The sequence below is a fragment of the Myodes glareolus genome, chromosome X, assembly GCF_982192425.1.
Source record: "Myodes glareolus chromosome X, mMyoGla1.1, whole genome shotgun sequence".
NCBI lineage: Eukaryota > Metazoa > Chordata > Mammalia > Rodentia > Cricetidae > Myodes > Myodes glareolus.
Window position 1 is genome coordinate 143,765,814 of NC_142053.1, and position 26,967 is coordinate 143,792,780.

General features: G+C 37.5%; 1 protein-coding gene and 1 long non-coding RNA gene across 4 annotated transcripts in view; one reads left to right on the forward strand and one right to left on the reverse strand.

Moving 5' to 3' along the window:
* Positions 1–17,801, forward strand: part of Rp2 (RP2 activator of ARL3 GTPase) — a 47,280-nt gene extending 29,479 nt beyond the window's left edge. The window contains exons 4-6 of one of the 3 annotated variants that reach the window (XM_085684831.2): positions 10,613–10,698; positions 11,040–11,134; positions 17,197–17,801. In XM_085684831.2, coding sequence (XP_085540957.1) covers positions 10,613–10,698; positions 11,040–11,123 — 170 coding nt within the window. In that variant the 3' untranslated portion in view covers positions 11,124–11,134; positions 17,197–17,801. Of the gene's footprint in view, positions 1–10,612; positions 10,699–11,039; positions 14,151–17,196 lie in introns of those variants that run through there. The other 2 variants (XM_048461368.3, XM_048461367.3) reach the window with 2 other exon arrangements.
* Positions 8,151–26,489, reverse strand: LOC146889095 (uncharacterized). The gene is made up of 3 exons (XR_015000410.2): positions 26,380–26,489; positions 26,128–26,238; positions 8,151–8,592 (listed from the first exon to the last, which is right to left on the reverse strand). It is a non-coding gene; the product is annotated as an uncharacterized LOC146889095 (long non-coding RNA).
* Between the last annotated feature and the right edge of the window lie 478 nt (positions 26,490–26,967).

A 26,967-nucleotide genomic window follows, 5' to 3' on the forward strand; every position in this document is an offset into this window, starting at 1 on the left:
ATGGAATTAACTTGTTCCACTATGTTTCTTGTAGGAGTTAAGTCAAAACCTTGTTTACATTTAGGCTTTTTTTTTTTTTGCAAGAATACTTCATAGGTGGCATTGTCTCTTGTTGCTTTAAATGCAAATGCCCTTGATGTTCGATTAGGATTTTTGTTTGTTTGCTTGCTTGTTTATTTTCAGGTTTCTCTGTGTAATACTCCTGGCTGTCCTGGAACTTTCTCTGTAGACCAGGCTGGCCTCAAACTCAGAGATCCTCCTGCCTCTGCCTCCCTAGGCCTCTGCTAGGATTAAAGGCATGCACCACCACCCCCTGACTTGATTAGGATTTTTAATCATGCTAAGATTCATCAGCAGGTTTAGATGGCAATTATGTTTGCAATGTGAGTTCCCTGTAGGATTTCAAAACCATAGGAGTTTTGCCTGAACCAATTATTTTAATAAGACTTGCAAAATGATTACTTTCTGGTGATATCACCACCTCTACATTTATTAGTAGATGTTATGAGAACACCTTGTACACAGCACTGTTTGGTTGACTTGAACTATCTTTCATATCAGAAAAGCAGAATAAAGAGGAAAAATAAGCATCAATTTTCAGAGTAATGAATTGGCACCCTAGCAACTCCCAGTAGTGTCTAGTGAGTTTTGTTCCTTTTTTGTCTAAATGTTGTTATGAATGGTATTTGTATATATATATTCAGTGTGCTTTAATAAGATGTAATTATTTCTTCTGATTTCACCATATCTCAGGTTTAGCCATTGATAACCCCTTCAGACTGTCTTCTGTATTCTTTTAACACATTTTCTTGGCTTTGGATAATTTCAGTGCTTTTTGGCTCAATAAGCTGTTTTGGCTAGGTATCATGGTGCACATTTGTAATCCCAACATTCAGGAGGTAGTGGCATGTTGTAGGGAGCGCAGGGCCCCTTGTTCTGTCCCGCCCAGCTAGCTTACACCTGAAATAATCACACAGAAACTGTATTGATTAAAACACTGCTTGGCCATTAGCTCTAGCCTCCTATTAGCTAACTCTCACATCTTGATTTAACCCATTTCTATTAATCTGTGTTCACCACAAGGTCGTGGCTTACCAGGAAAAATTTGGCATGTCTGATTCTAGCAGCTCCATGGTGGTTCTCCCCCTCTTCTTTCTTCCTCCCAGAATTCAGTTCTGTCTTCTCTGCCTACCTAAGTTCTGCCCTATCAGGCCAAGCAGTTTCTTTATTAATTAACCAATGAAAGCAACACACAAACAGAAGGACCTCCTACACCAATGGCGGAAGTACTGTGAGTTGCTAGCCAATCTAGACTATATGACAAAACATTGGCTTCAAATTCACTATGTAGCTGAGATTGGCCTTAAACTCCCAATATTCCTGCCTCTACCTCCTGAGTAATAAGATTATAGGCATGTGCTAACTACACCTCTCAGATCTTTTATTTTAATGGGAAAATTTTTACATACAAAAAAGACAGAAGTGCTTGGCAGTAGTAGTGCATGCCTTTAATCTCAGCACTCAAGAGACAGAGGCAGGCAGTTCTCTGTTAGTTCAAAGCCAGCCTGGTCTACAGAGTGAGTTCCAGTACAGCCAGAGGTGTTATACAGAAAAACCCTGTCCTGGGAAAAATAAAAGTAGACAGAAAAGCATGGTGTGGTAGCACATGCCTATATTCCCTTCACTTGGAAGTTAGAGGGAGAGGCAGGTGGATCTCTGATAGTTTGATGCCAACCTGGTCTATATACCAAGTTTAGGTCAGCCAGTGCTAACTAATTAATTAGTGGAACTCTGTTTCAAAACAAAAACCAAAAAAGGTAGGTGATAATGTCACAAAGCCCTGTATCTACCACCTTGTTTCACAGTTAACAAGTATGTTTATAAGTTTCCCGTTGCTATAAAAATAACTGAAATAATCAACTTAGTAAACACAAAACGCTTTATTTTGACTTGCAACTTTTGGAGCTTTCAGTCTATGACTGATCAGCCTTGTTCCTTTGGGCTTTCAGTGGCACAGTACACCATGATGGGAACACATGTCAGAAAGAAACTTTTTAATTTCACCCTGTGCCTAAAATCAAAGGAAGAAGAGATGATGCCCCCAAAGTATTTTGTATATAGCCCCCAAAGACATGAAATCTCCCACTATGCACCATCTCTTCGAGTTTTTCCCTTATCCATTCTTTGGTCAAGGAGCATTTAGGTTGTTTTCAGGTTCTGGCTATGACAAACAATGCTGCTATGAACATAGTTGAGCACATGTCTTTGTGGCACTATTGAATATATACCCAAAAGAGGTGTTACTGGGTCTTGAGGAAGGTTGTTTCCTAATTTTCTGAGAAATCGCCACACTGACATCCAAAGGGGTTGTACCAGCTTGCATTCCCACCACAAGTGTTCCCTTTACCCCACATCCTCTCCAGCATAAGTTGTCATCAGTGTTTTTGGTCTTGGCCATGATTAGAGTTGTAAGATGGAATCTCAGAGTTGTTTTGATTTGCATTTCTTTGATGACTAAGGATGTTGAACGTTTCCTTAAGTGTCTTTCCGCCATTTTAGATTCCTCTGTTAAGAGTTCTCTGTTTAGGTCTGTATCCATTTTTTATTGTATTATTTGTTCTTTTGATGACCAATTTCTTGAGTTCTTTGTATATTTTGGAGACCAGACCTCTGTCTGTTGTGGGGTTAGTGAAGATCTTGTCCCATTCTGTAGGCTGATGTTTTGTCTTGATGACTGTGTCCTTTGCTTTACAGAAGCTTTTCAGTTTCAGGAGGGTCTATTTTCATTTTCTACATGTTGATATCTAGTTATGCCAGCACCATTTGTTGAATATGCTTTCTTTTTTCCATTTGATTTTTTTTTTTTGCTTCTTTGTCAAAAATCAGGTGTTCGAAGTCTTCGATTCAGTTCCATTGGTACTCCTGTCTGTTCAGATATCAATACCAGGCTGTTTTCAGTACTGTAGCTCTGTAGTAGAGTTTGAAGTCAGGGATTGTGATGCCTCCAGAAATTCTTTTATTGTACAGGATTGTTTTGGCTATCCTGGGTTTTGTGCTTTTCCATATGAAGTTGAGTACCGTTCTTTCGAGGTATGTGAAGAATTTTGCTGGGATTTTGATGGGCATTGCATTGAATCTGTAGATTGCTTTTGGTAAGATTGCCATTTTTACTATGTTAATTCTGCTTACCCAAGAGCATGAGAGATCTTTCCACTTTCTGGTGTCTTCTTCAAATTCTTTCTTCAAAGATTTAAAGTTCTTGTCATAAAGGCTTCTTCTTGTTTAGTTAGAGTTACTCCGAGATATTTATGCTATTTGTAGCTATTGTGAAGGGTGATGTTTCTCTAATTTCTTTTTCAGCCCTTTTATCATCTGTGTACAGGAGGGCTACTGGTTTTTGGTTTTTTGGGGTTTTTTTGTTTTTTTTTTTTGAGCTAATCTTATATCCTGCTACATTACTGAAAGTGTTTATGAGTTGTAGAAGTTCCTTGGTAGAATTTTTGGGATCGCTTATGTAAACTATGAGAGTTTGACTTTTCCGATTTGTATCCCCTTGATCTCTTTCCTTTTGGTGTCTTATTGTTCTATCTAGGACCCCAAGAACTATCTTGAACAGACAGGGAGAGAGTGGACAACCTTGTCTTGTTCCTGATTTCAGTGGCATCGCTGGACATTTCTCTCCATTTTGTTTGATGTTAGTTGTTGGTTTGCTGTATATTGCCTTAATTATGTTTAGGTATGTTCCTTGTATCTCTGCTAACATGAAGGAATGTTGTATTTTGTCGAAAGATTTTCTGCATCTAATGTGATGATCATGTGCTTTTTATTTTTCGGTTTGTTTATATGGTGGATTATGTTCACATATTTTTGTATGTTGAATCATCCCTGTCTCTCTGGGATGAAGCCAACTTGATCATGGTGGATGATGGTTCTGATGTGTTCTTTGGATTCGATTTGCCAATATTTCATTTAGTATTTTGCATCAATGTTCATGAGTGAGATTGGTCTGTAATTCTCTTTCTTAGCAATGTCATTGTATGGTTTGTGATTCCGAGTAATTGTAGCCAATAAAAAGAGTTTGGCAATGTTCCTTCTGTTTCTATTGTGTGGAATAATTTGAGGAGTAGTGGTATTAGTTCTTCTTGAAAGTCTTCTAGAATTCTGAGCTGAAACCATCTGGTCCTGGGCTTTTTTTGGTTGGGAGACTTTTGATGACTGTTTCTATTTCTTCAGCAGTTATAGGTCTGTTTAATTTGCCTATCTGGTCTTGATTTAAATTTGGTAAGTGATATTTATCCAGAAAGTTGTCCATTTCCTTTAAGTTTTCCAATTTTGTGGAGTACAGGTTTTCAAAATATGACCTGATGATTCTCTGTATTGCCTTTGTGTCTGTTGTTATGTCCCCCTTTTCATTTCTGATCTTGTTAATTTGGATATTCTCTCTCTGCCTTTATTAGTTTGGATAAAGGTTTGCTTATTTTGTTGATTTTCTTGAAGAACCAACTCTTTGTCTCATTGATTCTTTGTATTGTTTTCTTGGTTTCTATTTCGTTGATGTCAGCTCTCAATTTGATTTTTTTCCTGCTATCTAGTTCTCTTAGGTGAGTTTGCTTCTTTTTGTTCTAAAGTTTTCAAATGTTCTGTTAATTCACTAGTGTGGGATTTTTCCAGCTTCTTCATGTAGGCAATTAGTGCTATGAACTTTCCTCTTAACACTGCTTTCATTGTATCCTATAAATTTGGGTTCGTTGTGTGGTCATTTTCATTGAATTTTTGGAAGTCTTTTATTTCTCCCTTTATTTCTTTCTTGACCCATTGATGATTCAGGTAAGTGTAGTTTAATTTCCATGTGTTTGTTGGTTTTCTGGAATTAGTATTGCTGTTCACATTTAGTTTTAAAGCATGGCGATCTGACAAGGTATATTGGGTTATTCCTTTTTTTGTATTTGTTGAGGTTCCATGAGGTGCTGAGAAAAAGGTATATTCTTTTTTGTTTGGATGGAATATTCTATAGATGTCTGTTAAATCCATTTAAGTTGTAACATCTGTTAGTTCCCTTATTTCTCTATTCATTTTTTGTCTGACTGACCTGTCCAATGGTGAGAGGAGAGTGTTGAAGTCTCCCACTATTAGTGTGTGGGGTTTAATGTATGATGTAAGCTTTAGAAGTGTTTCTTTTACATATGAGGGTGCCCTTGTATTTGGAGCACAGATGTTCAATATTGAGATTTCCTCTTGATGGATTTTTCCTGTGACTAATATAAAATTTTCAACCCTTTACTCTGATATTATGTCTGTCTTTGAGGTTGAGATGTGTTTCTTGTATGCAGCAGAAGGATGGATTCTGTTTTTGTATCCACTCTGTTAGCCTGTGCCCTTTTATAGATGAGTTGAGTCCATTTATATTAAGGGATATTAATGACCAGTGATTGCTATCTCCTGTTAAGTTAGTTTTCATTGTTGGTGATGTTAATTTGTGCGTTTTCCCGTTCTTTGGGGGTTGCTGCTATGAGACCATCAATTGTCTGTGTTTTTGTTGGTGTAGCCAACTTCCTTGGGTTGAAGTTTTCTTCTAGTATTTTGTGTAGGGCTGGGTTTGTGGCTAGGTATTGCTTAAATCTGGTTTTGTCATAGAATATCTTGTTTTGTCCTTCTATGGTTATTGACAGTTTTGCTGGGTATAGTAGTCTGGGCGGGCATCCGTGGTCTCTTAATTACTGCATAACACTTGACCATGACCTTCTGGCTTTCATTGTTTCTAATGAGAAGTCAGGTGTAATTCTGATGGGTCTACCTTTATATGTTACTTGTCCTTTTTCCTTTGCAGCTCTTAATATTTTTTCTTTACTCTTTATGTTTATTGTTTTGATTATTATGTGGCAAGAGGACTTTTTTTTTGGATCCAGTCTATTTGGTGTTCTGTAAGCTTCTTGTATATTAATAGGCATATCTTTCTTTAGGTTGGGAAAGTTTTCTTCTATGATTTTGTTAAATATATTTTCTGTGCTTTTGAGTTGAACTTCTCCTTCTTCTATACTTACTATTCTTAGATTTGGCCTTTACTTCATGTCCCATATTTCCTGGATATTTTGTGTTAAGCTTTTGTTAGATTTAATGTTTTCTTTAACTGATGAGTCTCTTTCTTCTGTTGTATCTTCAGTGCTTGAGATTATCTCTTCCATCTCTTGTATTCTGTTGTTCATGCTTGTGTTTGTGGTTCCTGATCATTTTCTCATGATTTATGTTTCTATAATTCCCTTGGCTGGTGTTTCTTTCATTGTCTCTATTTCAGTTTTCAAGTCTTGAATAATTTCTTTCATATTTGATTGCTTTATTTATTTATTAAAATTTCCACCTTCTTCCCTCCTCCCATTTCTCCCCCTCTTCCACTATCCAGGAGGATAACTATATGATTTTCTTTGGGTTCACCTTCATGTTAGCTTCTCTAGGATCACGAATTATAGGCTCAATGTCCTTTGTTTATGTCTAGAATCCACTTATGAGTGAGTTAAGGGATTTGCTGATGTGTTCCATTTTTTTGTTTGTCTTTTTCCTCTATTATTTTTGAGGGAATTTATCATTTCCTTTTTAAGAATTTCAAACATTCTCTTGAAGTTAATTTTTAGGTCATTTTCTTCTGCCTCATCTATATTTGGTTGTTCAAGTCTTGCTGTTTTAGGGTCTTTAAGTTTTACTAGTGTTGTGTTGCTCTTTGCAGTGTTGCATGTGTTCTTACCTTTTCTACTCATCTTTTCCGCTAATAGGTGTTGGGGCTGTCTGAGATTCTGTTGATTAATCTTCCAGGTGCCAGTGAATCCAAAGCTCAGATGGTTGTTCCTCGTGGTACAGTCAGTGCCACAGTTCTAGTTACCCCATTGGTTACTCTGTGTTCCTGGGCTTTGCTCCACTCCCTTGGAGTTTGCTGTCTCAGGCCTAAGTTCACCTTCGTTGTTGGCTTTGACCTCTTTGTGTAAATCATAGTCTGGATTCCCCTCCTGCAGAAGTCTGTGGCTTGGAGTTGGTCCTGCAAATGTCTCTGGCTCCGGTCTACTGCCTTGGAGTTCCCAGGCTTGGATGTGCCCAGAACTGCAGAAGACCTAGTTCAGGCTTACGCCCTCAAAGGTCTCAGACTCAAGCCTGGCCCCACAGAGATCTCTAGTTCCTGCCTACCCCCTCGAAGGTCCCAGATTCAAGCCCAGACTGGCAGAGGTCCTGGCTCAGGCCTAGTTCCTGAGAGGTCTAGACTCATGCCCAGACCCACAGCGGTCCTGGCTTGAAGGTCCCAAATTCACATCCGGACCCTCAGCAATCTCTGGCTCTGGCTCACTCGCTCAGCAGTTACTCCCTTGTACCTGTTCCGGTGGAGTTCGCTGTCATGGACCAGGACCCTGATTCAATCCTGATCCACCAGTGTCCCAGGACTGGATTGGCTCACAACTCCTACTCCCATGGAGCTTGTTTCCTCAGGTTCACTACAGCCTAGGTAGCTGGTTCAGTCTCACTCCTGTGGAATTTGTTGCCTCAGTCCTGCTCTGGCCCAAAGTGGAGTTTGTTGCCTCAGGTCTACTTTGGCCTAGGTTACTGGCTTTCGATCACCTTCTGTATTTTTATATTTAGGCCATATACCACTGAAGGTATACAGACAAGGCATTGCCTTCTAAGTTTGCATAGAATAAGTCTTTGTATGGTCATATCACTAACTTGATAGATTCATTTATTTTAGTTTGCTTTTAACTTTTAGAACTGCTTTTTCCCCGCATTTACTTTTGGCTTTGAGATACTGACATGCTTTCCAATATCAAGTTATATAAAAGGGTACATTGAGACAATTTTCACCTCCATCCATGCTACTACACGACCCTCTCTTTCCTTCAATAGGACCCTCTCTTTCCTTTCATTTTGTGAGGAGCTTTGATAATTATCTTTTTACATCACAGTGAAGCTGTTTAAATAGGTCTGTAGGTTGGAATAGGTTCTCTAACATAAGAACTTTTTTCTAAACTACCTTTAGAATTACCCCCTGCAAGGTTTCATTTGATACCCTCTTTTTTTTCATGGTTCTAAAGAATCATGCTGGTTTTTTTTGTTTTTTTATTTATTTTTTTCCATTCAAAAATTTATACTTCCTCCCCTCCTCCCATTCCCCTCCTGCTCCTCCATTCACCCTCCTTCCTCCCCATCCCTCCTTAAGAGAAGACAGGGAACCCTGCCCTATGGGAAGTCCAAGGCCCTCCCCCCTACATCCAGGCCTAGGAAGCTTTGCATCCAAATAGACTAGGGTCCCAAAAAGCCAGTACATGCAGTAGAAACAAGTCCCAGTGCCTTTATCAATGGCTTCTCAGTCAGCCCCATTTTTAGCCACATTCAGAGAGTCTGGTTTGATTGTGTGCTCATTTAGTCCTGGTCCAGCTGGATTTGGTGAGCTCCATTAGAACAGGCACACTGTCTCAGTGGGTGGACCAACCCCTCATGGTCCTGACTTCCTTGCTCATCTTCTCCCTCCTTCTGCTCTTCAACTGGACCTTGGGAGCTCAGTCCATTGCTCTGATGAGGGTCTCTGTCTCTATCTCCATCCGTCGCTGGACGAAAATTCTATGGTGATATTCGAGATAAACATCAGTGTGATAGTGGGGCAAGGCCAGTTCAGGCACCCTGTGCACTGCTGCCCAGGGACCTAGCTGGGGACATCCCTGTGGACACCTGGGATCCCCTCAAGAGCCAAGTCTCTTGTCAACCCTAAAATGGCTCCTTTAATGTCGATATCTTCTTCCCTGCTCCTATATTCACCCTTCCTCCATCTCCCTGCTCCCACTTCCCCAAGCTCTCTCCAGTCTTTCATTTCTCCCTTCTCTCTTCCCCTCTCCCCTTCCCCTACCTCCACCCCTACCTTCACCCCCATGCTCCCAACTTTTGTCCGGCAATCTTGTTCCCTTCCAATTTCCAGGAGGATCTATATATGTTTTTCTTTGGGTTCACCTTGTTATTTGGCTTCTCTAGGCTTGTGAACTATAGGCTTAATGTCCTTCATCCACATTTTCCACAGAGCCTTTTTGCCAAGAGTAAGAAAATGTAAGCAGTTGCCTTTTCTTTGACCTTATCATAATCTATAGATACTGTATGCTATAAACTCCTAGTTTAGCTTGTTCACTAGATCTTTGTGAGGGTACAGTTGACTGTTTTATTACTTGCCTTTCCTATGTGTTTCTGTATTGAATTGCAACCCTCCAGTTACTTTGGTGCCAAATATAATGAGATCTTTCTCATTCTTGTGCTTTGTCCAGGACTCAGAACTATATTAAACTTAGCATTCATATTTGTTTATTTTGGTTTTTCAGATGTAGTACTCCATTATTCTATATTGTTTTATGTTTCTTTAATCAGTTTATGTCTATTTTTGAGACATATTTGTAAACTCCTTGAGGTCAAAACTTCTCCATTACCATAGGAAATAAAATGCTGATCTGTTTGGAATATGGTGATAGCTGAATACACATTAATTGAAGCACACATTTTCTTGGTCTGATTGGCCTTGGTCATGCTTGCCAACAAATCTATGCTACATTCCAGGCTTACCAAAGATTAAATCATGAATATTTAACTCAAAATGTAAGTCAGAGGGGGTCTTAAAAGCATTCAAATTAATGGATGGGAAAGGAGGCACAAATCTTTCTATTCAGAGGATTAAAAATAAAAGCTTGATATTTACTTTTAGAATGTAACTTTAAAACATACTCAAGGAAAATTTTTTCAAAGAGGCATTGCTTTGGTGCCTGGCCTCAATTCCCTTTTGATTTATTTCCATAGTTGGTGAGCTAGAACTTGGCTGCTTAAGTAGGGGAGCTGGAAGGAGGGCAGGCTGCCTGGTAAGACTTGTGTGTTGACTTGGATTGTTTTTATCTTGTTTGGTATTTTGCCCACTAGTCTTTGTACTGCTAAATTAGTGGAGATTCTTTGATTTTGTTTATTTGTTTTGTTTTTAAAAAGAAAAATAAAAACCAAAGAAACCAGACAGTTTCCAACAGTTGAAAGCGTGACAGTAAGGGTTGGAAAGATGGCTTAGCAGTTAAAGAATGCTTGCTGTTCTTGCAAAGGACTGGAATTCCGATACCAGGACCCAAATCTGGAAGCACAGAAACAACTGTCTATAACTCCTGCTACAGGGAGTCCAATGACCTCGTCTGTCCTCCACAAGGCACTTGCACTCCACACGCACACATACCCACACACATACATAATTTTTAAAAATGTGACACAGTTGTGTAATAGTATGGGAGCTGGGCATCCTAGGATGAGACTCAGTGCTTATTTGTCTTATGATAGGGATAGGAAAAAGTTGAAATGATGTACCCTTTTATCTCCATCCTTCTTCTTTCCCACCTGATGAAGATACTGGAAATTTCTCAGAGAAGAATCAAAAAAATAAATGCTGGGTTTAATACACACCTGTAAAGGCAGAAGGATGGAGAAAAGTTCAAGGGCAGACTAGTCTACATAGTGTATTTCAGGGCTACATAGTGAACTACGTCAAAAATCTAAAACAAAAGAAATGCAAGAATAAGCTTTACAATATTTATATTCGTGGTGAGAAAAAACTTCTTGGGGTTCATTTTAGGTCCTGTGATTGCCTTGGAATTTAATGGAGATGGTGCTGTAGAAGGATGTCACCTTATCATAAATGAGATATTCAACGGGACAAAGGTATAGATCTTACTATAATTTAATCTAATTTTTCTTTTTATCTCCTTTCCCTTACAACCAATAGTACTTGTATCTATAGTATATTTTTTAACCCGTAGGCTTACAACCATATGCAACTCCAGCTTCAGAGGTCCAACAACCTCTTCTGACCTCTGAAGAAACCAAGCATGTGCATGGTACACATACATACATGCAGGCAAAACATTCATACACATAAAAAGTAAATCTAAAAACTTCTTAAAGATAAAACCCTAAGCTTATGACTTTGTTCTATAAATATGTGGCCTTTGGTATTTAAGGGCCACAGAACTAATCTTGTGTTTGTTTTGTATTTTAAATAGATGTTTGTATCAGAAAAGAAGGAGACAGCATCTGGAGATGTTGACAGCTTCTATAACTTTGCTGAGATACAGATGGGGATTTGAAGCAGACTGTGGTATTAAGCCCTTTCTAATCTTTATAGAGAGAGTTTGATAAAATACTTATGTATATTAGTCCTAGGCCATTAGTAATTTTTAACTAATGCTAAAATTGTTAAAGCCTATTTTTAAATAACTCTTTGAATACCATATCATTCACTTGAAGGTCTAAAATAGTTCATTTAAATTAAGTAATTTTAGTCATCTTATAAACGATTTAACCCCTTCAATGAGCTTTCAGTTTTCTTTTTATATAATATTCTTATTAGAAAACAGAAGTGGCTACCAGTTCACAATTTTAATATTAATTAAAAATTCTTTCAAATCTCTGATAATTTAAACTTTCCTTAGTACTCTATAGCATTCATTTGATAGTGTATCTTGTTACTTATTTTCTCTTTTTATTTAGAGGAATTTGTTACTAGATAATAATTAAATAAACTTATGTACTTTTAAAATGCATATCCAGTTAAATAATTATTTTCTTCTTGCATTATATAACTAGTGAGATTTTGTACATGGAGTTGACATACTATTTTGTAAATTGATAATTTTTAAAGAAATGGAAATTTGAAAGCTGAATGTGGTAGTGCCATCTGTAGTCCCAGGTTACTTGGGATCCTAAAGTGGAAGAAGCTCTGGAGCTCAGGAGTTCAAAACTATCCTTGACAACATAGTGAGACCCTATTTTAAAAGAAAGAAAAAAAAACTAAGATATTTGATAATCAGCTTTGCATATACTTCTTACTGATGCTGACATTGCCATTTTAAGAACTAACTTCTTCATAAGTTGTATTGCTCTTTTTAAAAATACAACTGCCAGATGATTCTTGTTTCCTAGTAAGAAAAAGCCTATGCAATATAAAACTATAGAACCGCAATCACCAGCAGATTTGACAGAAGTGATCACTGTCTGATAGCTCTTGTGACTAGCAAGAGACCTAGAGCAAAACCTGTGACTTTTAGGTAAGAAATACTTTTGGGTAAGGTCTGATGATAAGCTAGGCAGATTTTTCAAGATCTCCATACATTTTTTACTCATGTAAAGTCATGTTCAAGTATGATAAAAATTTTGGTAACCTGAAATCATTATTTCTCAAATCCATTTAATCACAGTAATTTTCCAGGAGGTATAGGAATTGTTCAAAAATACACATTGGTGGTTCCAGTCTTCAGATGCACAGATTGTTTTCAAGGGAAACTGCTTTAGGTAGGGGTGTCACCTAAACTAATCAGTTCTGAAGGTGTTAATAGGTTGGGCTTACCACATTTAGCAACAAGCAGGGGCAGCTTTCTTAAGCCTATTTAAAGGAATCGGAAACTATTTTTATAAAACTAAGACTGAAAATGGCCACTTATAAAAATTCCTCTTATGGTTGTTACTAAAAGTGTATTTTCATGTTTAAAATGCTTTAAATCAACTTATAACTACCTGTTGAACTGTTAATGTGTAGAAATAATACTTTGTTATGCTAAATTAATAATACCGAACACCTACACTGTGCCTAGCCTTGTGCTGACTGTCATCATTTGAGCATTTCTTTTATAAAAGCATCGTGTTCTACAAAGTCAATATGATCTCATGAGGTACAAATAAAAACTTCTGGCAGGTATAATATAATAGAATTTCTGTCATATTTTACAAATGATCTTTACAAATTGTGGTCAGAGGCATTAACATTTCCCTGAGCTAAGCTAAAGTAAATGCATTCTTTTCTGTCTTGGTTATTAAATGTTATTATTCACATTTAAAATAATCTCAATACTTGTTTTTTTTTCAGAACTAAAATGCAATGTTATACAAAGCTATACATTAAGTTTTTTATCTTATCTGTAACGTTGTGCAAAAACTCAGGAATATAATGTAAAGGAGACATTAAGATTTTTCCACCAAATTTAGCCTGTTAAACAAAGCCTAAAATTTTCTATTCAGTTAGATAAGAACTTTTATTGATGTTGACTATTTACTGACATTAATAATTGTCAGTTGACTGTTGAATATTTGAAAGATTTTTAAAATAAGTAGTTCTGTGTTAGTTGTTTCTGTAATTCTAAACTTCGATAGTAATCATGATATACTAACTACATTTCATTTCTGAGTAGTTTTTAAATTTATGAAAAATAAATAGCAATGAAAATGATTTTTATTGTCATATTTGTTTAAACATCTTATTAGTTTACTTGCATTAATAGTACTGCTATTTTTCTTTTGGGTCTATATATTTATGTGTAGCTTTTATATGTAAATTTATCTAGTGTTTATAAAATGTGCTTTGCAATAAATGTTAAAATTAAAATGGCTCAACACTAACTTTTTGAAGAGTACTTCTATATTTTATACATGCACCAAAATTTGATGCAGTTTTTATTTTCCTTTTGGGTGTTTTGTTACACAATTTTTAATTTTAAAAACAAAATAAAGTAGTTTAATCTATGTGTCATATTAGTGAGAAACTAACTATATGCTGAGTGAGTGTATATGTATTTGATGTATATATGTGCATGTTTATAAATGCAAGGTACTCTGAAGAAATAAAAAGGAAGAAACATATTTTAATATAAGGAATTTCTATCATAATGTTTTCTTTGGTAAAATAAGTCACATTTTATTATGACTGAATATTTGCTAAGATTAGGCATCTTTCTCTTCCATAGTAAAAAAAAAAGCTGTGTGTAGCATATTCAGTTGTAATCCCAGCACTTGGAAATTCAAGGCCAGCGTAGGTTATGCATTGAGTTCCAGGAAGACCTGGGCTACATAGTGAGAGCCTCTCAAAAAATAAAGAATTGTAATAAACTTTCTTTCAGATTTATAAAAGTAGATGATATTTTTAATTGTCAAATTTACCAGTTTTTATACTTCTTTCCTAGCTCATAAAACAAATACTGAAAGTGCAAGTTAGTTTTAAAAGATATAACATTATGTTTATTTCCACTTATAAAGGTTCTGCAAGCACAGTAAGAACATTCGGAGCATTGGGAACAAGCAGAAATGACAACACAATAATAAAATTACTTCCTATTGGATAATTCTTCATGTCTAAACTTTGGTTTTTCTCATAAAAGATATATTTAAGTTTTGTATATAAAAGGGAATGTGATTTTGATGCACATTAAAATTTGAGAAGCTCATTCTATACTGTTAGTTCTCCAAGCTCTAGATTCAAGATGCCTTCAAAACCCATTGTAATGCTGGAGAGATGGCTCAGAGGTTAAGAGCATTGACTGCTCATCCAGAGGACCTGAGTTCAATTCCCAGGAACCACATGGTGACCCACAACCATTTATAATGATATCTGATGCCCTCTTCTGGTATGCAGGCATACATGCAGGCAGAGCACTGTATATATAATAAATAAATCTTTTTTAAAAACCCACTCTAGAAAACATTTTATCTTTGAAAAGCATCTCCTTTGCAGTTGATGGCAATGAATGTGCAGAGTATAGACTGGTGAGTGCTCGACCCTAAATGGGACATCTGCATCACACTGATCCCTACAAAGCTCAGGGATCTTCTTGGAAGAGGACTTGGAAAGATCCAGAGGTGGTGGATAATCAAGGGAACTATATGCTGGATACAAACGGGCAGTTATACACATGAACTTAGAGTGATTGTAACCCCATGCACAAGACTTGTGCAAGCTCCAGTCAGATAAAAGATCACAGTACAGAAGGGGAAAGGAGGCACAAAATCCCACCACTAGCTAAGATGCTACTGGCATTTGATGACTGCTGAGAGAGAGGATCAGGATTCTTTAATGACATGACCCTTGGTAGGTTGACCATAGGCTCTGACAGGTCACACTTCCAAACTAGCTAACAACACAAATTGTACTTGATGGAAGAAAAACAAATCTCAAAACTGAATGAGAAGGAATGAGAGGATAGAGAAGGTAGTTATGGGAGGAGTTTGGTGAAAAGGGTAAATATGTTCAAAATGTGTCACATGAAATTCCCAGAGAATGAATGTTTAAAAGATAGATGCAAGAGGTATGATGTAGATGTATGGATTGGTTTCCTGCAATCTCCTGATTTCTGTGTTGTGTCCATAAATACTGTACTACTTCAAAAACAGCACAGGATCCTTAAAACAGTTTTGTTTAAAGTAAAACACTGAAAAAGCCAGCCTTCATGTGAATGATGGTCATGCATTATAACTTCAATCTGCAGTATCTTTCAAAGGTACATGTGTTAGGCTCAGCAGATAAAAGGGTTTGCTGTACAAGACTGGCAACCTATGTTTGAACCCACATAAAGGTAGAAGTAAAAAATCAGTTACACATAGCTGTCCTCTAACCTCCACACATGTGCCATGACATGTGAGGCCTCTCACAATAATAAAAGTTTTAGAAGGTCTATATTTGGAACATCTGTATTATATTTTTCCCCCAAGGCTTAGGGAACATTGAGGAAGTGGGGCAGAAAGATTGTAAGAACTAGAAGTCAGGGAGGACTACTATGAAGTAGTGTCTTCTGAACATAACAGAGTCCTTATACTCCTAAACTGAGCAACTGTAGTTGCCTGCCCAGCATTTGCACAAGATCAAGCCAATCAACTCTCCAACACTGTGATTGCCTGCCTGATACTTGAACAAGGTCAGCCAAGTTGGTCAACACTCCAACATAGATAAGGGTAAGGCTTATGAGACTCTACCCCTAACTGTTGAAAGGGAGATATGGTGGGAGGCCTGGGAGGAATTGGGAGGTGAATATGATCTAAATACATTGTATTAATATATAAAATTACAAAAGAATATTTTGTTTGTTTTCTGAGGCAGGGTTTCTCTGTGTAACAGCCCTGGCTGTCCTAGAGCTCACTTTGTAGATCAGGCTGGCCTCAAACTCTAAGAGATCCACCTGTCTCTGCCTGCTGAGTGCTAGGATTAAAGGTGTGCACCACCACCTCCCAACTATACATAATTTTTTTAAAGTGCATGTGTTTGGTCACCAGCCCATGGTGCTGCCAGGAGATGGTGGAACTTTTAGGAAACAGGGTCTAGTGAAGGTCATTACCGGTATGCTCTTCAAAGGGATATTTGGAGCAGCAACACTTCTCCCTCTCTTTATGCTTCCCAAGCACTATTAGGTAAACAGCTTTGCTGTATTTCCAATTCCATGCCAAGATGTCTCGCCACAGGCCTGGAAGCAATGAATCAGTTGATCATGTACTGAAACCTTTAAGAACACGAACTGAAATAAAGTTTCCTTCTTAAAAGTTGGTTTTTCTCAGGTATTTGGAACAGCACCATAAATCTTAATAGTGAAAACCTTTTTGATAAGTGAAATATTTCCTTCACTGTTTATTGACTTGTTTTTGTTATTTGGTATTTACAGAACATTGGGGAGGAGTAGAGATAAGCCATTGTAGTTCATCCCTTTCCTTATATGACACTGTGGCTCTTAGTAGGAAGATGTTCAGAAACTGAATTTTTTTCCTTTTTTAGTGATTTCGTATTTTGGTGAAGGTTTGTTTTCACCTACAAATGGCGAGCATAATTGGTAGAACCCTCAGCATTCTCACTCGGGCTCTGATCCTCCTGTCACCTGCCTTCACTGCTTCAGTTTAATCTGGTCCACTTGTAATTAGACTAATGATAAAATAACTTCAGTTGTGTGACAACTAATTAACTGATGTTTGTTGTGTCCATTGGAAGTGAAAAGTAATTTATAAATGTTAAGTATCATTGTGCTGAACAAAGTGGATGTGACGCTTTTTAAAATAGTTTAGTGATAAGAGCCATACACCTCACCATAACTAGGCAGTTGAGTAGGGAAAAAAGGATAAGTGGCACTTAGGACTTAAGTGCTGTTTTGTTACAGCATGTCACACTTTCAGTTGTAAAGTGTAGTCTGCTTTGTTAGACTCATTAATAGAACATTTTGTACTATATTTCTTTAACTTATAAGCAGATAGTGATTTACAGATAATTTTAAGAGTTGAGGATGAAGTCCAGGACCTTGCATATGTTAGGCAAGTGCTCTACATGTAGGCAAGTGAGCTACATGCCATCCTTATTTCTCATTAGTCTTCGTTTCAGGGCTGTGAAGAATCTAATGTTCTCAATTTTTTATTTTACAGGTGAAAAAGGAAACAGGGTCAGAAAGTTTGGATGGCCTATCCAGCTCATACCAGCTCAATCACTGAACTGTGGTGTAGCCCTCTTTGCTGTCCTCTTGTGGTTACTAGAGGAACAAGGCTCACTCCAACCTCCTATGTGAAGCCTTTTCCAACAATCACACACAGAAAGATCTGGTCCCTGCTTGATGCTCATGCAATGAATGCTCCATTCAGATTTCCAAGAACCCATTTCTATGCCTGTCTGGCTATTTGTATTTCTAGTCTAGCATCTCCATCACCTAGGAACTGGTTAGAATAAGCCCCACTCTAGATCTGTTGACTAAACATCTATGAATATATTATTCAGGCAATTCAGGTGTTTTATGTGCATTTATACTAATATATGAGAAGCTAATTCTGTATTATTTGACCCCAAGCTCTAGAATCAAAGCTCAGAAGTCATTATGTTCATAGGGAGTACATTAGTGTCCAATAATGTGATCTGTGTTTAATAAGTGTTTTGATTAGATTATCCACCATCAATTATGCAATTTTAGTTTCTTGTGTAATTAATTCTTCATGTACTCTCCTTGGCTTGGAAATTAAAAACATTTTTCAATATAAAATTTGTTTTGTTTGTTTTGTGTTGAAGTAGTAACTACCATCTCTGTCCACAGAGATTCCTGGGAAGCTTTAAGAATATCAGTGATGTTCACTAGAAACAAGATCACAGACATTTCTGACTTAAATTTTTATCTGATGTGTTTCTATGTTGGAGCTTAGGTGATTTCTTGATACGGGGCTGAATTAAGATAAAGAACAGCTATTGGCTTTGGACTTAAGGAAGAAGTTAATTACTTGGTACCCTCAGCTCTGTCACCCTCTGTATCTTTTGACATCTTTCTACTTTAGTTGTTCAGATAGGAATTAGGCATTTGTAAAACATGTATGATTGTCCAGGAAAGCTCAATGTTTCCAGATTTATGGCCTTATTTTTTTTCTTAGAGTGAAGGTTTAGCTGTAAATCTAAACATTAGAAGAAAACTAAAATCCCAAATTTATAATTTACATTTATTTATTTTGATAGTTTTTCTTCCCATTACTTAGTATAAATACATTTATGTCTTTATTTGAGTCTTGGACTGTTTTTAAAAGTGCTTACATTTAGTCAGTGGTAACAGACCAGGATCCACAAGGCATATGATCACCCTTTTCTGATTACTATTTTAAAAACAGCATAATACAGAAAGAAAAGAAAAGAGAACCATGTGCATAAATGCAGTGGTTATATCTGGAGTCAGATGTTTCTGACTTGAGCCAGGGCTCAGCTGTATTCCAAAGGAAAAAATGCTTACCATCCTTTACACGTCTTTAGTCAGGCGCATAGTAAATCTTTTGGTGTTCACATGTATTCATAGAGGAAATATATGATCAAAGGTTAGAGCAGTGCTGTCTCGATAGGGCAGTATTTGAGTCCAATATGGTATTGCTCACACTGCATCTGGTTGACAGCACTATGTACAGGTGCTGTTCTGATTTGTATGTTAACATTAAAGACAAGTAAAAATGTAAACCTCGGGACATGTCATGCTCAAAATGATACCTTATAAAAACTCTTCCATGAGTACAAATTTTAAATTTTGAGGAAAAAATACAACATGAAATTTACTCTCAACACATTTCAAATGTACTATACTGTATATGCACTTTTATAGATAAATTGTTATAAGGAAATATATGAAGAGGTACCACCTACTTTAACTGAAGGAGCAGAAATCATCTAAGTGTAGTTGGGTTTGGGTTTTAAAGTGCATTTAAGGTACAGGAGTTACTTAGACATTGGGCTTAGTGATAAGCACCTTACAAATGAAATCTGCATAAATAAGAGATGTTCTACTTAAACATGTTTTTATGATTAAGGAAATTGGGGTTAGTTAACTTACCTGTGGCAAAAAAAAAATGCTCAATCAAATCTGGACCAAGGTCAGAGAGGGAGCAGTCTAACTCCAAAGCCTCTACTTTCAAACATTATACTGTCCTCAGCAATAGCAGTAACATAACACCTTTTTATTGAGTACCTGTATGGTAGCTAGGCATTGTGTTAGTGTTTTGCACACATTGTCACTTAACCTTTACATCAACTGTGTAAAGTCTGTATGATTGGTTCCATTTTGACAAATGAAGAAATTGAAACTTAGGTCAAATACCCTCTTTGTTCAGTCTCACATATTTGAAATTGGATAATAGGGGTCTATTAAGATGCAAGATCAAAGCCCATATTCTATGTTTAGGTCTTACACTGATGTAACAAAGTCTCATCCTATGAGTGCTAGAGGGAAAAAAATGGAAAGAACATTGTCTTGAAGCTGAGAGCCTCTGATTCTAGGCATAGCTACTTCAAAGGGAGGCCTGAACAAAAGGGTACATCCAGACAGATGAAAATGACCACCTAACTTTAATCCTTTGGAAGTTCCACTTTCTGTGACTATTTAGCCTGCTGCCAAAGAACCCACACACACACCAATCCAGTGGAACATCCCCATTAGGCAGAGAGCCTGGGGCAAAGAGAAGACAAATCCTGAGCTACTTTTCCTCTAAAGACCAGCATTACCAGAGGAAATAAATATTTGTGCTGAGGTATAAACCAATGTGTGTCTCTTTGCCACTATTCCAGAGAGAGGCATGTGCCAAAATACCTTGAAAGTATTTTTCAAAGTATATATGACCCTCCACTTATAAAGCCTATACATGTTGAGTGTGCAAAACATTAAAGGTGAAAGTGTGGATCAAAGATAGGGTGATCCCATCTCAAAAAATAGTCTCTTTTTACTGAGAAGAAATCTCACCGTTAGGTTAGAAAACCAAGATCTGAAATAGGGTGCCCATTGTGTGCTCCTTTATGTTAAAAAACAGGGTGATGGTAAGTTTGTGTATGTGTGTTTCACCTAAAGAACCACTGCTAAATTACTCATGTTCCTATAAATAATCCTTATTAAAGTCACCCTACACACACACACACACACACACACAAAGCAGATGGGAATTAGTTTGGAAGAGGAAAGGTAAACAGAAGTAGGATGGGCACAAGAGAAGATAATGGTGAATCTGATCAAAATCCCTTGTATTTGTGTATGGAAAAGTCAGGATGAAACCCATTCTTATAAGACCCACTGAAGAGGAAAGGAAACTATATACAGGAAGAAAGTAAATGAAAGTGATGGGGGCCAGAAGTATGACTGACAACAATGGAACCCTCCAACATCAAAAAAATGGAATGGAACTTTATACCTCTTACAGTTTTGATCTTTAAACTTTGTAAATGGATTATCTACTTCACAATAAAAGTTGAATTTAAAAAATAAACGTGTTGGAAAACAAAAGATAAAAAGAAACAGCAAGTGGAACTGCTTCTTCAAAAACCAGTTGGGCAAGGTTTCTGTTTTTAATTTCTGAAATGGAACTCAGGGAAGGCAAGGATTAGTGCTCAGAGACAGCTGGGAAGAGGTGACCTTTGGCTCCATATGAAAGACTGGCCCTGGGGCCCAGAGAGGAAGATTGTTGCTTAATGACCAATGGAGCAATGGAGTTGAAGAAGAACTTCTAACTTGATCAATAGCTAAGAAGTGAGCAGCTACACAGCAAGTCAGCTAACAGAATTTTTATTGTTGCTCTTCTATACCTCGTAAGAATGAGAGTTACCACCGTTCATGCCACTTATACTTCACAAGGATGCTTTTAATCTTGTCACAGTCCCAGGTGTTTCTTTATTCACACCCTCCCTGTATCATGTTTCACTGTATAACAGTCCCTTATTCTGTTTTTGAATTTTAAAATCATTTTTAAAAATTTATGCGTATGGGTGTTTTGCCTGCATGCACTTTCATGCCTGGTGCCTGCAGAGGTCAGAAGAGGGCACTGGATCCCCTGAGCTGGAATTACAGATGTTTGTTAGCCACCATATGGACATTAGGAACTGAATCCAGGTCTTCTAGAAGAACAAGTGCTCTTAACCACTGTGCTATCCCACCAGGTCCTTCTCCCTTACTGTTTAAAATGTCTCCCTAGATTGTTTCCTTCCATGGATAACTTCTTTTTGCCAAGTACTTTGATAGAATTGAATTTTCCAATTTGGGGACTTAGTCTCTTTATCTAGATCTTCTTGCCGTCCTTTATCCTCTCTACCTCATTTGTCATCAAGGTAGAAGATTCGATCATGCTCAGGTGTGCAGTGTTTGTCTACATTTGATACTTTTGAGCAAGATGGATGACCATGAGTTTAAGGTTACTGTGGACTATAAAATGAGACCCTATAAACCAACAAATGAACAGCAAAAGAGTCTAAGGTCCTCTACTTTTATCTCTATTTTTGTCTTCTAGATATTTTTTTGAGTCAGGGTCTCACTATGTAGTCCTAGCAGGCCTGCAATTTACTATGTAGATCAGGCTGGCTATACATTCACAGAGATCAGCCTACTGAGGTTAAAGGTGTGCACCACCATGCCTGGCTAATCTAGATACTATTTTGAGACAACATAATTTAATACCAAATGTTTAACAAGAACTCATTATAATATCTAAATTGGTAAATGAGCAGTATTTGTATCTAACCACCTATACAAAATTCAATTTTCCTTTCAATAAAAGATGTTAGAAATAGAAACAAGTAGGGAGACAACTATTAAGCATCATATTTTCTCATACAGCACCAAAAGTGCCATATTAGAACCTTCCTGGGTGGATGGAAGGGTAGGAAGAGATGAAGCTGTTTGAAGAGTAAAGGTAGTTTCTCATTTGTGATCACATTTTTGTTTGAAGTCAATGCAAGATCTAGTAAAGGAGAAAAATTCCTGAGGCTGGGAATTAAATCTGGAGATACTGGTTCCAAATGTAAAGGAGACTTTCAAAATTATCAAAATCAGCATATCCAGAAAGCCATGCTGGAGTTGACTTCATGTTAGAATTCAATTCCTTTAAAATTTACACAACTTTTTTTCGTCAGGTTTAGTAAGTTCCAAACAAAAAACATTCTAGCAATATTGTCAAAGCATATCCAAGTAGTAAATGGGACATGATATTGATGGAAAGTTGAGGTGTGTGAAGGATGGCTGTGGCTCTTATGTTCTTTCCTTGAGATACATGAACCTTTCTCACAGCTACAAGAACCCTACCAAGCATGGCTGGCTGTTCATCTGATTCCATTTCCTCAATTCTAACTTTCTACCCAATATGTGCATTTAAATAATAACAAAATAGTAGACCTCCTGGTCTTACATGTAATAAACTGAAAGTATCACTTCTGTCCTTCCAGACAGTCTCGCCATCCTCACATCTCTTTCCATTGGTAGCCTGCAGTTTTCTCAGTTCTGCTGTTCACATTTTAGGATTAGGTCAGAGTGGATTTGCATCTTGTTAAGTAGCTCTTAACTAAGGTGGTTTGGACAACGTTTCTTTTGGTCATGTTTTCCTTTTTGTGCTCAACCTCAAAATTCTGATGGGTGCTACTGACCCTACAATGATTTCATCAGTCTCCTAACTAGACTCCTTACTTGAGAGCTTGTCTCCTTGCTTGTTGCCTCCCTCCATGAGAGTAAAATCACAGCAGAAAAAAAGCATAGCTCTGGGGATTGTAATCTGTAGTCTTAGATCAACTTGTGACATTTTCTACTTTGGAACTCTTAAATAATTCCTCTTCCCAGATAGGTAACAATATTTTAAAGACCAAAACCATCAAAAATGGAACAGAAACCTTGAGAATGAAACTCAGAAGTAGGCTGCATGCTTAGCAATCCATTGATTTTCAGTTCAAATTTCAGCAGAGAGAAGGGAATGGAGGAAGGAAAAGAAAGAAAACAGAACAGCAATTATATCCTATGTACCCCCTTTCAAAGTGGACAGTGACTTCCACAGTTACTATCACAGGTCATGATGTTAACAGAAATCAATTCTCTGCTTTAGCCATTAGCCAATAGTCACTATTGGATCAGAGGCAATCAATGAAAATGCGCTTTTTGCTTATGTTCCTTTCTGTATCAGAATCCCCTTTTCTCCTGCCATGGGAGATATTCAAATTCTGCCCAGCATTCAGTACAGGCCCAAACTCTCTTTGCTTCAGGAAACCACTGATGCCTATGATTTTTCCGAACAAGTCAGGTCAGAGTTGCATCCCTCCCCAAAAGACGTGGAGTGGAGAACCCTCAGATCTGAGAGTGACATACTTCCTGCTACATACTACTGTGAAAATCCCTGTCACCTAAACAATATCTTTAGTTTCTTCATCTGCAAAATTAGAATTCTGACCAGTTTGACAGTTATTTGGGGGCATTCTACAGAATAAGGTAAAAATTCTAGCCTTTGGTCTTAGTTTCCCTCTCTAAACATATTTTTTTCCTTTTGCCTTGTTTTTCCAAAATGACACAAGCTCTCTGTGGACCTATTCTAAGACCTCTGTACACATCTCCTCCAGGCTCAGGCAGCTTGAAACTGCCTAAAGCCAGATGAATGCAAATATGGACTTGTCTGAGGAGACTCTGGGACAATAATGCCGCTGAATCAGTAACTCATTGAATACCTCACATGAGCTACCAGTAAGAAGTGGACTAGAAAAGTGGGGAAAACAATTAAGCAACGTTCCAAGGGGCATGGGGAAGAGTAACACACTAGGAATTACACAGCTCAAAACTCAGAGGTCAGCAACCCAGAATCTCCACAGTATCTTTAAAGTCCTAACCCTTTCCATCTCTCTGCTCTGCTATTGTAAACGTGGCTTTGCTTTCTGAAGATAGAGTGGCTCTCATACCTCTAAATCCTGTGACTGAATTCTAAGCGAAAGACTGGAGCAGGTGAGTGAGTGAGTGCTGTCCGCTTTCATCAAGAAGACACTAACTTTGCCAAAAGTCTCTCAGTAGACTTGTATCTCACTGCAACCCAGAGCTGGGTTACACAGCTATCCTAGCTTCAAGGAAGCCAAGGAGATAATTACACTAGGTCCACTGTTGTCTTGAAAACAGAGATTCTAACAAAAAGATGAAAACAATGGCCACTGGGTAAGCAAATATCACTATTTGTCACATTAATCCGAAAAACTGTTTAGAACACATCAGACAGTTGAGTATCAACCACCAAGGCCCCAGGTCGAGAAGCAACCTCATATGTTTGCCCTTTGACATCCACACCAGGTCAACAAACACTTCAGGAGGATCCTTGGTCTCTGACCCTACACCTGGCTACCTCCACAAGACAAAGGAGGTCCTTGGGTAAAATATTAAGTAAGAAATACAAAGAATTCATTACTTTTTGTGCAGTTATAGGTAAGTTCTTCCCAAATTAGGGTGATAGAATAAAACACAAAATTAGAAAACATTGTTACTTGAAAATACTTTTTAAAACCATTCCCATGGTGCTTGGAGTTAGAAGTATTGCTTTTGTGTGTTTTTTAAAGAAAGCAAAAGGTTAAATATACAATAGCATATTCCTGGGGGCAATGCCTTCCTTTACATTAAAAATACTTGTAATTCTCTTTAAAAGTTGGTTTGGTTTCCTCTCTTGAACTTTTTGAAGTGTATACTTCTATTCTACTAGAGAAGTTTTTAAGTAAATGAACAAAATAATGAACCTCCTTATGGCATGTTTACACATTCATTGCAGGATCTTTACTCCCACTACCCCCTCTTGTTTCTCATCCCTATCCCACTGGTGGCCTCCTCTCTCCCAAACTTTTGCTAAAAAATTTAAATAATAAAATTTTATAGATAATTATACTATTTTTCTGATCTCTGGTTCCTTTTTATTCTCTACTGTCTCCTTTCTTTCCCTTCTTTGCTATTTCTCTTTCTTCTACCAATTTTTATTTATGTTTTGCTTTATTTAATGCATATTTCTCATTCATATTGAGTAATTTCTGAAAAGGATCAGCTTTTTATAACATATGGATTTTTTTAAAAAAAATCTGTTAAAAGTAGGAAGGAAAAGATTTAAGAAAACTTCTGAAATTAACCCAGAATTTTCTTCAAGGCAACAGTGGAATAAAAACACTTGAATACTATATCCCAGAAAAGTAAAAAAATCTCCAAGAAATTTCTGGAGAACATAAGGATCAAAAATACTGCTGTTGTGATTTTTTTAAACACTATTTGTTGTTGTTTTATCACATCCAGCACACAGTATTTATGGATGGACTTAGAGAATGCATACATAGAGGAGGCCTAGAGCATTTTTCATGAGCTTCTGTCCCATAAGGCCTTGGTGCTTCTACCTTCAGAAAGCTGACTATAGAGCCTTCTGAGAACTCACTTAGATAATAGTTCCCAAGATGAAGAAGTCTTTCCTAAGGCACAGTTTACTGTGGACAAGTGGACTATGTTAAATATGAACAAGGATGGTTCATCTCTAAAGTTGAACATTCTCTGGACTCTTTTTGGAAACTTTTGATTTATAAAAATAGTCTAAAGAAAGAACATGAAAGTTTGGGGGAAATTAGTTTTTAAAATGCATATAGATCTTGATTTGCAAAACAAATGTAAAGGAGTGACTCTATCAGTCAAAACTCTGCTAAAGAGACTCATTTATACACTCACATACACTGAGAGACAGTGTGGGTTTGGAAGACATTATGGAGGTTGGCTTGGCAACTCTGGTGAAATTTTCCATCTTTAGGGCAGACCATAAGAAGAGACAGGCTGCAGGCAAAGATATTGGGTACATGCTGATGCTGTCATTCATAGGAAGAATTCTTTGGAAGCAAAATTCTGCAAAGGCCTCCAGCTGACTGAATTAATATCTAGGATAATCTTCCTTAAAAATCCATTACTGAGTCAGACGGTAGGGGTATACACTGTTAATCCCAGCAGAGGCAGAGGCAAGAGGATCTCTGGTCTACTGAGCAAGTCCCAGGATAGCCAAGGCAACACAGAGAAACCCAGTCTTAAAAACAAACAAACAAACAAAATTCCTTACTGATTGCCTGGTGGTGGTGGTGGTGGTGCAAGCCTTTAATCCCAGTGTAGTGAGGGGCTGCGGGCAGGCCTGCTTTTCATCCCGCCTGGCTCCCGCACGGCTAGCATAGCCCTGGAAATAATAACACATAAATTGTATTCATTTAAACACTGCCTGGCCCATTATCTCTAGAGAGTTAGTTACTGACTAACTCTCACATCTTGATTAACCCATTTCTAATAATTTGTGTAGCACCATGAGGTGGTGGCTTACCGGGAAAGATTCAGCATGTCTGACCTGGTGGCTGGCTCCATGGTGTCTGCCTCATTGTCCTCTTCCCAGCATTCTGTTCTGTTTACTCCGCCTACCTTATTTTCTGTCCTATCAAAGGGCAAGGCAGTCTCTTTATTGACCAATGAAAATAACACAATAGACAGATAACCCTCCTCCATCATCCTAGCACTCAGGAGGCAGAGGCAGGTGGATCTCTGTGAGTTAGAGTCCAGCCTGGTCTACAGGGTGAGTTCCAGGACAGTCAGAGATACACAGAGAAACCCTGTCTCAAAAAACAAACAAAAAATCACTTACTGATTAGAGATTTGAATCATGTCTATAAAACACTTTCACAGGATCTCCCAGATAACTTGGGACTGTGGCCTAACTAAGGCTAACAAAGGCCTAACTTGTGCTAACATATAAAACTAACCACTGCAATGAAATTTAGTGCTTTGTTTTAAATCCCATTGTGAACACTTCATTTTTTTGTGAAAATAAATCACAAGCCCAGACATGTTTCCAAGGAGAGAGAATTGATATTGCCAATGTGGTTTGGTCTATAAAGTTCACTAACCACCTGGCAAG